We start from the raw sequence: 14,133 nt of genomic DNA, 5'->3' as shown, positions 1-14,133 counted from the left end.
TGCCTCCCGGAGTCCCCAGTGAGATCGAGCTCTAGGTGCTAACAGTTTTAACTGACTGGGTGATTTACCCTTATTGGCTTCATTCCCTTGTCCTATCTCCTTGCCCTACTTTGCAAGGATCATCCCTCAAACTACCTGTGCTCAATTTCTTGTCTGCTTCTGAGGAAACCCAAACCATGGCAGACATCTTTTCTTTTTCTCAAAAGGAAAGTCTCCTAGGATAGATACAAAATCTTCCTTTAATGCAATAGTTCTCCAATTTTTAGTCTCAGGACAATAATCATTAATTCATTTAAAACCAACAAGAATAAACATACATGTTAACATAATATTATTTTGCATAAAACATTCTCCAAAACAAAAATATTTAGAAGAATGGCATTAATTTACGTATTTTTAATTGCTTTAATGCTTGCCATTATAGAAGACACATCTGCCTCAGCATTCAATCTATGGCAAAATCACATGTCATGTAGTCTCTAGAAAAGTTGTGAGCGATAATGAATGAAAAAAGCAAAGAACATCTGAGTTTTATTAGGAACACAGTTCTGACCTCATGTGCTCCCTGAAACAGCCTCACACACAGAGAACTACTGAGACAGCATCATAAGTTTCTATAAGCAAAGAATAACATTAGAAAATAGCCAAGACAAAAGATTTAAGTTAAAAAGGGGGTTGGGGGGATCAAAGAATGAATAGACAAGAATACGATTTCTTGATTATCAAGATGATAAAAGTAACTTGGAGCACTCACTGTTTTGAGGCATTTCTTTCTTTTATTGAGAAAGGGTCTTGCTCTGTTGCTCAGGCTGGAGTATAGTGGCACAATCATGGCTCACTGCAACCTCAAACTCCTGGGCTCACGCAATCCTCTGGCCTCAGCCTCCCCAGTAGCTGGGACTAGAGGCAGGTGCCACCACACCCAGTATTTTATTTTTCTTTTGGTAGAAATGGAGAGGTGGGTCTTATCTTGCTGCCCAGGACTCTCAAAGTACTGCGATTACAGGCATGATCCACTGCTAAAAAACTACCTAAGATATATGTTCCCTCTTCTACTCCTTGACACTAGTTTCCTTGGAATAGTTTAATTGCTTGCAAGCCCAAATTAAAAAGCAAAATGCAAAAAGGTCAGGAAACTGGCCAAACACAGGTGGCTCACACCTTAATCCCAGTACTTTGGGGGGCCAAGGCAAGAGAACTGCTTGAGCCCAGGAGTTTGAGACCAGCCTGGGAAATGTAGCAAGACCCTGTCTCTATTTAAAAAAAAAAAAAAAAAGAAGAAGAAGAAGAAGAAAAAAAAAAAGGATATAAAAAGTTGAAAAATAAGGAATTACTGTCTTTCTTGGATTCCATGCTCAGTCAACCATACTGACCTGTCTTGCGCTTTGAGGGCATTCCTTTTTACGACCAGTTTTTCACCTTCCAAATCCCACTAATCTGCCCTATTTCAGTTCATCCATCAGGCCTCCAATTAATGTCACTTCTTCAAGAAAACCTTCCCTGATTATTAGATTGTTATGCCTCTCTGCTACATGGCCCCACAGTTCTCAAAAACCCTTATCTTTCTGTGACCACATAATTTATCATCCACAAGCTATTTGGAGAATGAATGCGGAACTAGTAGTTATGCTGAGAAAATAAGCAACACCAGGAATGTACATTCATCCTACCTTATCAGTTTATCTTCCCTGCTTGAGTGAGGAGAGGGTATGACTGTCTTGTTTACCAACTGTTCCCTCAACACTTAGTGCTTAGAATACAAAAGGTGTGGTCTGATAAGCATGAATTTTTATAATGCAAATTAACTTCAAAAAGGAAAATCTTATCCAGACAAAATTAACTACTGTGTTCCCACTCAAATCCTAATACTTTTCTACCCAATACCTTTAATAAAGACCTCTTATCTTGTGTTTACTCCTACCTTTCTCACTCTAAATTCCCTCCCCTCAATCAGAACATAAACTTCATGAGGACAGGATGTAGGTTTTGTGTTTTGTTCATTGCTGTTTCCTCAGGATCTAGAACAATACCTCTTAATGATAGACACTTAACCCTCATTTATTAGAGATATACCCCGAATGGTATTCTCTCTACTTTGCTCTGCCTATCACCACCTGAAAGCTAAGCCACATAACCTATGAAGCCTTCTCAGACAGTACTAGTAAGAAATAATCTCTCCTTCCTCTGCACACAATAGTTTATCTTTCTTAAAATACCTTCTATACTTTACCCTTGTCCTAAAATTATGTGTCTTACGTCTTATTCTTCTTGGTATGCACCACAGTACCCTAGTACAATGCCTGGCACACAGTATCTACAGAATAAAGATCTGTCAAACTGATAAAATGACACTACATATAATTACAGGTATATACAGCATTCAGAAAGCACGCTAGTTTTCCAGAGAACCTCATTTATGTATATATCCCTAGCTCAGGCCATTACTATTGCAACACCATCTGTATCTACTCAGCATCTTCCTCTTGCAATGGGTTATTTTGTGAAGACTATGTACCTTAACTGTTTTGATTCACTTCTCAACACTATGGGCTGTCAAATCAAAGTAAAAGTCCTGATCTCATAACTTTAGTTTATCTAACCAAATCTGTCCACCCCTTATCTAAATATCCACACTCCAGCCTAAGTTCTTCACAATAATTTAAAGGGTCTTCAATTATGCCCACCTGTACTTCTTACCTACTAGTCAATCATGCATGCTGTGTCTCCAAGTGGAACATCCTTTAGCATTTTCTACGCAAAAACAGCTCCACTTTCGCACCAAAATTACTAGTCTCAAAGTCTCATTCCTCTTCCTTAGAGGCCTTCCCAGACAGCATTATGTATTCTGAATCACTTCAGTTGGCCTACTAAATTCATTACTTAATATTTGCTCTGTCATTTATAATCACATTTATGTTACTTAATTATATATGTTTGAATTAATGGAGGGAATTCTGCTTTAAATCCAGGATGATGAGCTCACAACAGAACATGCATCTGTAAAAAGAATTTTGATTCAGTGTTGTAGTCTTCAGCATAACAAATACCAGTGGAAGAATAATGTAGTTGTAGACAGCACAGACTGTGAAGGCAAGACTATCTGAGTTCAAATTCTGGCTTTGGTATTTTTTAGTACCTTGGATAACTCACTTAACATCCACGTTCATCAGCTTCATCAGAGTTATTTTAAAAATTACATGAGTTAATACACATAAAATCCTTTAAAAAGCATTTGACACATAAATTCAGCATAATCTTCTATTGTTTTGACTTTTAGCCTCTTACTTATAGCTGAGAATACTGAAGTGCAAAGAATTTAACAACTTGCCAAAAGTCACAGGAACTAGTAAGTTGTGAAGTCAGAAAAGAAATATGAGATTCCTACTAGAGTCTGTCCATTTTATTCAGTATCTTTTCAATAAACTGAAATTTTATTCAATTTGTTTAAGGTCTTTAGGACCATTATATGATTAAAAAATGATAAGATGAAATAAATTTTTAAAAGGAAAAGGAGATTTATAAACTAACTCATGGATTAAGAAAAGAAGAAATATAATAATAACAGAACAGAGAGCACACACAGGCTTATGCTCATGTAAATGGAAGGGACAGGTAAGTATTCCAGAGAACTGGGTTAAGCATATTAGGATGGAGCCAGCCTGGCCAACATGGTGAAACCCCATCTCTACTAAAAATACAAAAATTAGTTGGGCGTGGTGGTGAACGCCTGTAATCCTAGCTACTCGGAGGGGCTGAGGCAGAAGAATCACTTGAACCCAGGAGGCAGAGGTTGCAGTGAGCCAAGATTGCACCACTGCACTCCAGCCTGGGTGTCTTCTGAGACTCTGTCTCAAAAGAAAAAATAAATAAATAAAAATAAGAAAGAAAAAATAATATTAGGATGGAGGTAACTGTCAAGCTTTATCTTCCGTTTAAGGCATAAAGATGCTCTTGCTTGCATTTTTTAAAATCACTTCTCTTTAGCAGTTTAGAAAGTCTTTTTTCAGCTGGGCCCAGTGGCTCACACCTATAATCCCAGCACTTTGGGAGGCTGAAGTGGGTGGACTGCTTGAGCCCAGGAGTTTGAGACCAGCCTCGGCAACATGGCAAGACCCCATCTCTACAAAAAATTTTAAAATTAGCTGGGCGTGGTGGTAGTCCCAGCTACTCAGGAGGCTGAGGCAGGAGGATCAACCTGGGCCCAGGAGGTAGAGGCTGCAGTAAGCCAGCAGTACCATTGCACTCTAGCCTGGGTGACAGAGTGAAATCCAGTCTCCCCTCAAAAAAAAAAAAAAAAGGAAAGAAAGCCTTCTCTGTTCCATCAAAAGCTCATCACTTCAAAATTAAAAATGTGTGAAATAATTTTTATTTTTTTCACACAGAATTTCAATGTTTACATGTGGACAAAGGAATCACAAATTTCAGAAATTTAATACGGAACTTAGAGGGGTATCAATTTATTTACCATCTACATTTAACTTTTATCCTTTAAATGTCTGAAGGTCATGTTCAGGACCATCACTATTTGCCCTAGGCATTTTCTTAGATAAAACCCAATGGTTACTTAAAATATAAACTCTGTCCTAACAAAAATACTATATATTATATAACCTCTCACTTCCCACTCTAAAAAAAACTCTAAAGGAAAAATACAGGTAATTCAGTTTATCAGGGCAGGAAATTATGTTTCATAAGAACACTATATTTTAGTGTATTTGTTAAATAATATCTGTCCCCCTAATTATATGCCCTTTGCTTATAGCTAATCTCTTTGTATGCTCCTACAGGGGCAACCAATATCCAGCTTAGGCCAAAATGAATATCAGTATTAGTAATCGAAAGGCCCTGGTATGGTTATGAATACTTTGTGAAAATATACCACAAAAGTAAATTTCTGAATATTTTACATTTTAAACTTAAAGTGATGATCAAAAAGCAGTAGAAAATGAATACAGAAAATATATGTCCAAAATGTACATTCGATAACACATGTTTTTGTAACCTGAATCCTGTATTTCTTTAGGCCTCCACTATAAAACTGCCAATACAGTCTCAGAAAAAAAAGGAAGACTCTCAAAAATAGGGAGGGATTGCTTTAATAAAACAAGGTAACAAGAATAAAAGGCAAGCTTAATATCCAAAAGACACGGACAGTTGTTCGCCCAATTCCAACTTCCAAAAATAACTGAAATTCCAGGAACTTCAGAAGAAAAAAGCAAATAGAGAAGAACGCAATTCTTCAGCTCTTCAATCTTTTCCAAATTGTTTAACAATGCTATGTGTTTTTAAAAATGTGAATTTTTCTCCCCTTCCTTCAAATTCTGGCAACAGATGCTAAATGTTTTATACTCCACACATTCATATAATGTCCATGCATTAAGCCTACTTTAAAAGGCAAAGGCTAGGTATAAGCTGAGAGGAGTGCTTAAAAAAAAAAAAAAGGCAAAGGCAAGAGAGCAGAAACTGATGTTCGTTCCTTCTCAAATGATAACATACTGAGCTTATCAACATCTCTTGTAAAATTGTCTAGCTCTGGCCGGGCACGGCGGGTCATGCCTGTAGTACCAGCACTTTGAGAGGCCAAGGTGGGTGGATCACCTGAGGTCAGGAGTTCGAAACGAGCCTGGCCAACATGGCAAAACCCTGTCTCTACTAAAAATATAAAAATTAGCCGGGCACAGTGGGTGCCTGTAATCCCAGCTACTTGGGAGGCTGAGTCAGGAGAATGGCTTGAACACAGGAGGTGGGGGTTGCAGTGAGCTGAGATCATTCTAGCCTGGGTGACAGAGCGAGACTCCATCTCAAAAAAAAAAAAAATTTTTTTGTCTAGCTCTGTTACCAGAAGACCATGTCACCAATACTAAACTTTAACTTCTTAAACTCTGGTTTGTGTAAAGTCAAAAGTTGTTCTGGCCTAAGAATTCATTTTATATATCTTGATAACTGGCTTACTGAATTCCCTCTGCTGAATCCAATAAATCTTCCTTACTAAATCTCATTGCTGCTGTACCTCATGAACTCATGTGATCCCAACCTAATCCCAGTTTGAGATCTTTATCTTTGAGGCTCAAAAGTTTTAACCCTTTACCGGGAATGGACACAGAACAAATTTATTTGACAAGCATTTACTCCATTTCTTCCATCTTATCCTATTCTCTTTGCCCTGATTCATGCTGCAAACATTTACTAGTATCTATTATAAGCTGTGAAAAATGGTAACACTGGAGATACAAATGAAAGGTATTTTCTCTGCCCTTAAGGGGCACATATTCCAGTAGAGGACACAAATATAAAGACAAATAATTTCTACAAAGTGTAAGAAATTCCATAAAAGAGTTTTATAAAAATTCTACAAGAACAAAAATGGAAGAGAGTAAGCGAAGCTTCACAAAGCAGTTAACATTTGAAATGGGTCTTGAAGAACAGTAAGGTAGGATGGATAAGTGTTTGTATGTTTTAGTTGAGATGCTGGAAATGTAGAAAGGATAAGGAAAGCTGACGGCAGTCAAAGTGCTGACTAAAAATATGTTAAAATAGACAACTTAGGATATTAACTATAGTTCCTTTTTACTTTCACTCTTGCAAATTAATTTTAACCATTAATTCACAAGTAAGAATTATCTTACAAGCAATACACAGGCACCCAACTTAGAAATGTTGTGTACAAAGTGACTATTAAATGGACAGAACCAGGAAAAGGTATTTTGAGGACAATGGGGAAAATTCAATGCAACCAAACTGATCCTCTATAATAGAAGGGAATAGTTGTGTTACATAAAACTATTCCTAAATGTTGTAGAGAAAAGAATACCAAATTAAAACTCAAGAGAGCTGGATTCAAGTCTCAAACGACACCTGCGCCCTAATTATGACAAAACCTTTTACTTAATTCCTAAACTGTCCCTCAGAGTTAAGATCAAATAAAATGAGTCTGAAAAGTGTTCTGAAAAATGTAAAATGCTACACAAATAAAATCTTACCATCATTATAGTTACATGTGCTAGACTGGAAAAGAACTTTCAAAATCTGTATTTCAGACATATTCAATGCATTACACTAAATTTATGATAAAGAGCCTTTACCCGTTCTACAGATCGTGCCCTCTTCTTTGGCCGAGTAGGCAGCGCATCTTCCTTCGGATTGGTGTCTATTGCCCAGTAGGACCCCTAGAGGTAAAGAAATTATATTAACAGTATATTACAGCAAACCTATGATATTAAAATGGATTTTTATAATCCTTTGCAACAAAAGCAAACATTCTGCAAATACAATGGAAAAATAGCACAAGAAACACTTGTTTTGAACTGAGAAAAAGATTATATAAGAAAATATATCCACTTATAATTACATTATTAAAAGAAAACTTTCATAAACTGAAGAATCCAAATCCAAGAACTTCTGCCACACCAAAATTTAGAAAGAAAATGATCAACAAAACACATTTTTTATAGTAATTCTCAATTGAACAGATGTTAATTATATGACAATAAAAGAATTTAATGTATAAAGATACTGTAGTTTCTATAGCCCAGGACCTCACAAATCTACATGGTTAGTGAAACATTTTTGAAGACAAACTGCTTAAACACATTTTATATAGTAAGTGTTCCTGAGAAGCAATGATATGTACATAAACTTTTTACTGCTTACTCTGTCGTGACTTAACTATTCTCTCTTACTTTTTGAGACAAGTTATCACAGCATTCATTTGAAAATATGTATGGAGCACCTACTGTGTTCCAGGTACTCAGAAACTGTGACTCTCCAAAAATAAAAAATAAAAAAAAAACACTTTGGAAAAGCATAGATCCATAGATAATATAAGTTTGCAAATATTATACAAACAAGAAGAGCAAAACACAGAAAGATAAAGTGGCTTTCCCATTCAAAGTTGTGAGAACCAGGAACAAAAACAAACAGAAACAAAGTCTGGATTTTTAGCTCTTTTTCCCTCAATTATCCTGCCTCTATACACACACACATGGGGGAGGAAAGCATGAAAGAGGGGAGTTCAAGAAAGGGAAAGAGGGAAGGGAGGAAGATATGCATTTCAGAAACAGAAACACAATGTATATCCTAGTTTTACAATTAATCCCAGTGATCATATCCAAATTTAGTCTTCACCTCTACTATCTCATTAATCTTCCTAGGCCGTTTTTTAAGGCAACGCTTAACAATGAGGGGAAATACAACCCTCACCTATCAATCCTCACACTTTATGCCCAACACGAATCATCTCCTTATACTTTCTTGAACATACCATGTTGTTTATCAGTTCCTGTCCTACACGCTGACCTCATTACTTGTAATACCCACCATACCAATGACAAACTCATATTCCACCTTCAAATTTTACCTCGGATTATCCAAAGGAATCCTTTTCTGACCGTCCTGCCATACCCAAGAATTCATCACTCTCTCCCTCTGCAAGATCTCTACACTTTTTACACATTTAGACCATTGTTTGCAAATTAACATTCAATTCTGTTTACAGGTCTGTATCCCCTTCTAGGCTATAAATTCCTTATGGATAGGGACTATTTTACTCGTTTCTATATCCACAGTGCCAGTCACAATGTCAGACACAAAGCAAGTACTCAATTAACATCTGTCGAAATGAGAAGGGAAAAAAAAGCTGTTTAACAAACTGCACCAAGAATATCAGTGTACAGGGTACTACTATGTACATGTCAGTGTACACTGTTGGGGTACAAGGTAGGCGGGTACGTCTCAGATCCTGGTCTATGTAGGTACCTGAGCTTAATGCTCATTTCATCGCCCAGCTACTGCTGGGGTATTTCTATGTTATCTTTTCAAAACGGTCACTACATTTCAGCTAAGGAGTCTACCAGATGTGGTAAGAACCTGCTAGGTAGGAACTACAAACTTGCCAAGAACCCTATAAAATGCAGATGCTACAAAAAGCACTAAAAATGGGAAAACAATGATTTTGGGAATAGGTTTGGCTAGCAAGTTTCAGAATAAATGCAAGGGGGAAAAATTTTATACTGAGTTCTTATAAAAATTAAAAATAAAGTAGGAGAGAAAATACCAAAACTCATTGGACAATAGTTTAAAAACCACTTTTCATAGAAATGACAAATTCCAGCATTTAGTTTTGTTTTGGATGGGTGTGTATATGTGTATTAATCTGGGGAAACCATTCAATGTCCAAAACTGACCCTGATTTGTTAGTAAACATTTCAATAAAATTACAAAAACAAATAGATAACTCTTCTTCCACACAAAATACGAATGGTTGTGGCTTGTCACAAATAAATCAACAAAAGGGAAAAAATTTGCCCATAGCCTACCTATCCACTAGGTATTCATAAAATCCTGAACGCCTAAATGCAAATTCTAATAATTAAAAAGATTCACAAAACTAATTGTGAAATCTTCCACCAAACAGTTCAGGCTAACACAGTATTAGAGTTTGATCTCTGAAATCACAGGTTTGAATAAAGAGACCTTAAAATTCCTCTTCACATATCAAAACCATAGTAAGATAACACTTTATACCCACTAGCATGTCTATGATCAAAAAAACAGAAAATAGCAAGTACAGGCTAAGTATCCCTTATCCAAAATGCTTGAAATCAGAAGTCTTTTGGATATCAGATTTTTTCAGATTTTGGAATACCTGCATATACCTAATGAGAGATCCTGTGGATGGGACCCAAGTCTAAAGCTCAAAATTAATTTATGTTTCATATAAATGTTTATACACATAGTTTGAAGGTAATTTTTTGTAATAATTTTAATAATTTTGTGCATGAAAACAAAACGTTGACTGTAATCCATCATATGAGGTCAGGCATTGAATTTTCCACTAGTGGCATCATGTTGGCGCTCAACAAGTTTTGGATTTTATAGCATTTGTATTTCAAATTTTCAGATTAAGGATGCTCAACCTGTATTGGCAAGCACATAGAGAAACTGAAACTCTTATGCACTACTGATAGAAATGTGTGACGGTGTAACCACTGTAGAAAATATGGCAATTCCTAAAAAAATTAAACAGAATTACCAAATCATCCAGCAATTCCACTTTTGGATATATATCCAAAAGATACGAAAGCAGGAACTCAAGTATTTTAACACCCATGTTCATAGTAATATTACTCACAACAGCCAAAAGGTAAAGCAGTCCAAGTGTGCATTGAAGGATAAATGGATAAACAAATATGCCACATACATACAATGGAGTATTACTCAGCCTTAAAAAGGAGGGATATTCTGGCCAGGCGCGGTGGCTCACGCCTGTAATCCCAACACTTTGGGAGGCCGAGGCAGGCGGATCACAAGGTCAGGAGATCCAGACCATCCTGGCTAACACAGTGAAACCCCCGTCTCTACTTAAAAAAAATATATATATACAAAAAATTAGCAGGGCATGATGGCAGGTGCCTGTAGTCCCAGCTACTCGGGAGGCTGAGGCAGGAGAATGGCGTGAACCCAGAAGGCGGAGCTCGCAGTGAGCCGAGATCACACCACTGCACTCTAGCCTGGGTGACAGAGCGAGACTCCATCTCCAAAAAAGAAACCAAACAAACAAAAAAAACGATGGATACTCTGACACACAAGCCAGTCACAGAAGGACAAATATTGTATGATTCCACTTATAAGTACTAAAATTCTTAGAGACAAAGAGTAAAATGATGGTTGGTAGGGGATAAGGGGAAGGGAATGTAGGTACTTATTGTTTAATGAGTGAAGAATTTAAGTGTGGGAAGATGAAAACGTTCTCGAGATGGATGGTAGTGATAACTGCACAAGAATGTGAATGAACTTAATATTACTGAACTGTACACCTAAAATGATTCAAATGGTAAGAATTATGTTATGTATATTTTACCACCAAAAAGTACCTCTCAGCCGTTTCTATTTTTATTTTTTTTAAATACAGTGGCACAACCATGGTGTAATGCAGCCTTGACCTCCAAAGCTGAAGTGATCCCGAGCCCCACAAGTAGCTGAGACCACAGGTCCACACCCCACCCCCACGCCTGTTTTTGTTTTATACTTTAAGTTTTAGGGGACATGTGCACAACGTGCATGTTACATATGTATACATGTGCCATGTTGGTGTGCTGCACCCATTAACTCGTCATTTAACATTAGGTGTATCTCCTAATGCTATCCCTCCCCCCTCCCCCCCCCCCCAGGCCCCGGTGTGTGATGTTCTCCTTCCTGTGTCCATGTGTTCTCACTGTTCAATTCCCACCTACGAGTGAGAATATGCGGTGTTTGGTTTTTTGTCCTTGCGACAGTTTGCTGAGAATGATGGTTTCCAGCCTAATCCATGTCCCTAAAAAGGACATGAACTCATCATTTTTTATGGCTGCATAGTATTCCATGGTGTATATGTGCCACATTTTCTTAATCCAGTCTATCATTGTTGGACATTTGGGTTGGTTCCAAGTCTTTGCTATTGTGAATAGTGCTGCAATAAACATATGTGTGCATGTGTCTTTATAGCAGCATGATTTACAATCCTTTGGGTATATACCCAGTAATGGGATGGCTGGGTCAAATGGTATTTCTAGTTCTAGATCCCTGAGGAATCGCCACACTGACTTCCACAATGGTTGAACTAGTTTACAGTCCCACCAATAGTGTAAAAGTGTTCCTATTTCTCCACATCCTCTCCAGCACCTGTCGTTTCCTGACTTTTTAATGATTGCCATTCTAACTGGTGTGAGATAGTATCTCATTGTGGTTTTGATTTGCATTTCTCTGATGGCCAGTGATGATGAGCATCTTTTCATGTGCCTTTTGGCTGCATAAATGTCTTCTTTTGAGAAGTGTCTGTTCATACCCTTCACCCACTTTTTGATGGAGTTGTTTTTTTCTTGTAAATTTGTTTGAGTTCTTTGTAGATTCTGGATATTAGCCCTTTGTCAGATGAGTAGATTGCAAAAATTTTCTCCCATTCTGTAGGTTGCCTGTTCACTCTGATGGTAGTTTCTTTGGCTGTGCAGAAGCTCTTTAGTTTAATTAGATCCCATCTGTCAATTTCGGCTTTTGTTGCCATTGCTTTTGGTGTTTTAGACGTGAAGCCCTTGCCCATGCCTATGTCCTGAATGGTAATGCCTAGGTTTTCTTCTAGGGTTTTTATGGTTTTAGGTCTAACATATAAGTCTTTAATCCATCTGGAATTAATTTTTGTAAAAGGTGTAAGGAAGGGATCCAGTTTCAGCTTTCTACATATGGCTAGCCAGTTTTCCCAGCACCATTTATTAAATAGGGAATCCTTTCCCCATTACTTGTTTTTCTCAGGTTTGTCAAAATCAGATGGTTGTAGATATGCGGCATTATTTCTGAGGGCTCTGTTCTGTTCCATTGATCTATATCTCTGTTTTGGTACCAGTACCATGCTGTTTTGGTTACTGTAGCCTTGTAGTATAGTTTGAAGTCAGGTAGCACGATGCCTCCAGCTTTGTTCTTCTGGCTTAGGATTGATTTGGCAACGCGGGCTCTTTTTTGGTTCCATACGAACTTTAAAGTAGTTTTTTCCAATTCTGTGAGGAAAGTCATTGGTAGCTTGATGGGGATGGCATTGAATCTATAAATTACCTTGGGCAGTATGGCCATTTTCACGATATTGATTCTTCCTACCCATGAGCATGGAATGTTCTTCCATTTGTTTGTATCCTCTTTTATTTCCTTGAGCAGTGGTTTGTAGTTCTCCTTGAAGAGGTCCTTCACATCCCTTGTAAGTTGGATTCCTAGGTATTTTATTCTCTTTGAAGCAATTGTGAATGGGAGTTCACTCATGATTTGGCTCTCTGTTTGTCTGTTATTGGTGTATAAGAATGCTTGTGATTTTTGTACATTGATTTTGTATCCTGAGACTTTGCTAAAGTTGCTTATCAGCTTAAGGAGATTTTGGGCTGAGATGATGGGGTTTTCTAGATATATAATCATGTCCTCTGCAAACAGGGACAATTTGACTTCCTCTTTTCCTAATTGAATACTCTTTATTTCCTTCTCCTGCCTCATTGCCCTGGCCAGAACTTCCAACACTATGTTGAATAGGAGTGGTGAGAGAGGGCATCCCTGTCTTGTGCCAGTTTTCAAAGGGAATGCTTCCAGTTTTTGCCCATTCAGTATGATACTGGCTGTGGGTTTGTCATAGATAGCTCTTATTATTTTGAGATACGTACCATCAATACCTAATTTATTGAGAGTTTTTAGCATGAAGGGTTGTTGAATTTTGTCACAGGCCTTTTCTGCATCTGATATAGATTTGGTCTTTTCACATAGTCCCATATTTCTTGGAGACTTTGTTCGTTTCTTTTTATTCTTTTTTCTCTAAACTTCTCTTCTCACTTCATTTCATTCATTTGATCTTCCATCACTGATACCCTTTCTTCCAGTTAATCGAATTGGCTACTGAGTCTTGCGCATTTGTCACATAGTTCTCGTGCCTTGGTTTTCAGCTCCATCAGGTCTTTTAAGGACTACTCTGCATTGGTTATTCTAGTTAGCCATTTGTTTAATTTTTTTTTCAAGGTTTTTAACTTCTTTGCCATGGGTTCGAGCTTCCTCCTTTAGCTCGGAGTAGTTTGATCGTCTGAAGCCTTCTTCTCTCAGCTCGTCAAAGTCATTCTCCATCCAGCTTTGTTCTGTTGCTGGTGAAGAGCTGTGTTCCTTTGGAGGAGGAGAGGCGCTCTGATTTTTAGAGTTTCCAGTTTTTCTCCTCTGTCTTTTCCCCATCTTTGTGGTCTTGTCTACCTTTGGTCTTTGATGATGGTGACATACAGATGGGGTTTTGGTGTGGATGTCCTTTCTGTTTGTTAGTTTTCCTTCTAACAGTCAGGACCCTCAGCTGCAGGTCTGTTAGAGTTTGCTGGAGGTCCACTCCAGACCGTTTGCCTGGGTATCAGCAGCAGAGGCTGCAGAACAGCAGATATTGGCAAGCAGCAAATGTTGCTGCCTGACCGTTCCTCTGGAAGTTTTGTCTCAGAGGAGTACCCGGCCGTGTGAGGTGTCAATGTGCTCCTACTGGGGGGTGCCTCCCAGTTAGGCTACTCGGTGCCTCCAGTTAGGCTACAATTGAGGAGGCTGTCTGTCCGTTCTCAGATCTCCAGCTGCATGCTGGGAGAACCACTACTCTCTTCAAAGCTG

At 37.9% G+C, this 14,133-nt stretch overlaps 1 protein-coding gene across 8 annotated transcripts in view; it reads right to left on the bottom strand.

The window, feature by feature from the left end:
* The window catches only part of FOXJ3 (forkhead box J3), a 159,565-nt gene that overhangs the window by 43,905 nt on the left and 101,527 nt on the right, over positions 1-14,133 (bottom strand). For all 8 annotated transcript variants that reach the window (XM_034962680.3, XM_034962674.3, XM_034962691.3 and 5 more), the window contains one exon: positions 7,083-7,166. In XM_034962680.3, coding sequence (XP_034818571.1) covers positions 7,083-7,166 — 84 coding nt within the window. The remainder of the gene's footprint in view (positions 1-7,082; positions 7,167-14,133) is intronic.

The sequence above is a fragment of the Pan paniscus genome, chromosome 1, assembly GCF_029289425.2.
Source record: "Pan paniscus chromosome 1, NHGRI_mPanPan1-v2.0_pri, whole genome shotgun sequence".
In the NCBI taxonomy this organism is placed as follows: Eukaryota; Metazoa; Chordata; class Mammalia; order Primates; family Hominidae; genus Pan; species Pan paniscus.
The sequence above is the reverse complement of the archived record's forward strand: the minus strand, read 5'-3'. Positions and strand labels throughout refer to the sequence as shown.